The sequence below is a fragment of the Chroicocephalus ridibundus genome, chromosome 3 (genome assembly GCF_963924245.1).
Source record: "Chroicocephalus ridibundus chromosome 3, bChrRid1.1, whole genome shotgun sequence".
NCBI classification, from domain to species: Eukaryota; Metazoa; Chordata; class Aves; order Charadriiformes; family Laridae; genus Chroicocephalus; species Chroicocephalus ridibundus.
The window spans coordinates 2434722-2435450 of NC_086286.1; the positions used below are offsets into that span (position 1 = coordinate 2434722).

The 729-nt window shown below is 60.6% G+C and overlaps 1 protein-coding gene across 1 annotated transcript in view; it reads left to right on the forward strand.

Annotated features, from left to right (window-relative positions):
- Positions 1–729, forward strand: part of REL (REL proto-oncogene, NF-kB subunit) — a 35349-nt gene extending 34620 nt beyond the window's left edge. Inside the window, 7 exon segments of the mRNA XM_063331199.1 lie at positions 1–70; positions 72–161; positions 163–207; positions 209–437; positions 440–505; positions 508–662; positions 664–729. Of these exon segments, the coding sequence (XP_063187269.1) occupies positions 1–70; positions 72–161; positions 163–207; positions 209–437; positions 440–505; positions 508–662; positions 664–711 (703 nt within the window). The 3' untranslated portion in view covers positions 712–729.

The following is a 729-nucleotide window of genomic DNA, read 5'->3' on the forward strand; positions in this document are numbered from 1 at the left end:
GTCGCCCACCCTCCGGCGCCGGTGGGGGCCGGGGAAGCAGGACGCGCTCTCCTCGTGCTGGCAGCAGCTGATACGGCACCTCCGCTTCGGCCGGCAGCCTGCTTAACGCCCACCCGCACAACAGCTTTGCGGCAGACGCGCCTCAGCCCCCCGCTCAGGGCGGCGGGCGCGCTCCCGGCTTTCCACGACAACCCTCTGAACTGGCCGGGATGAGAAGGATTTGGGCTTCTACCGGAATTACGGCGGCACAAACGGGATGGGAGCGGCGGCGGTGTCGACCGCAGACCTGCAAAGCGTTTCCAGCAGCAGCGCTGTGCACCAGGACTCATCCCGTCAAGCGTCTCCACGGCCAGCATCGTCAACATGGAGACTGACGACATGTAACTGCACTAGTATCAACTTCGAAAAGTATAACCCAGTGTTAAATGCGAGCAATCACAGCAGCAGCTCCATCAGGTGCCTCCCGCCTGCCCGCCGTAGCGGGCCCCGGGCAGCACGCCTTTTAATTCCAGTCTAACTTGGCCGATCCAGCAGTTCACGGTTTTATAGACCAAGAAGTTTTAAGCGAATCGAGACTATCCGCCAACCCCATCCCAAACCACCAGAATAGCATGGCAGACAGCCAGTACTATGACACCGACGGTGTCCACGCCGATGAGCTCCTATCAGTCCTTCCCCTTCGATAGCATACTCCAGAGCTACAACCACTGAGGCAGGAGTGTCGGCTGG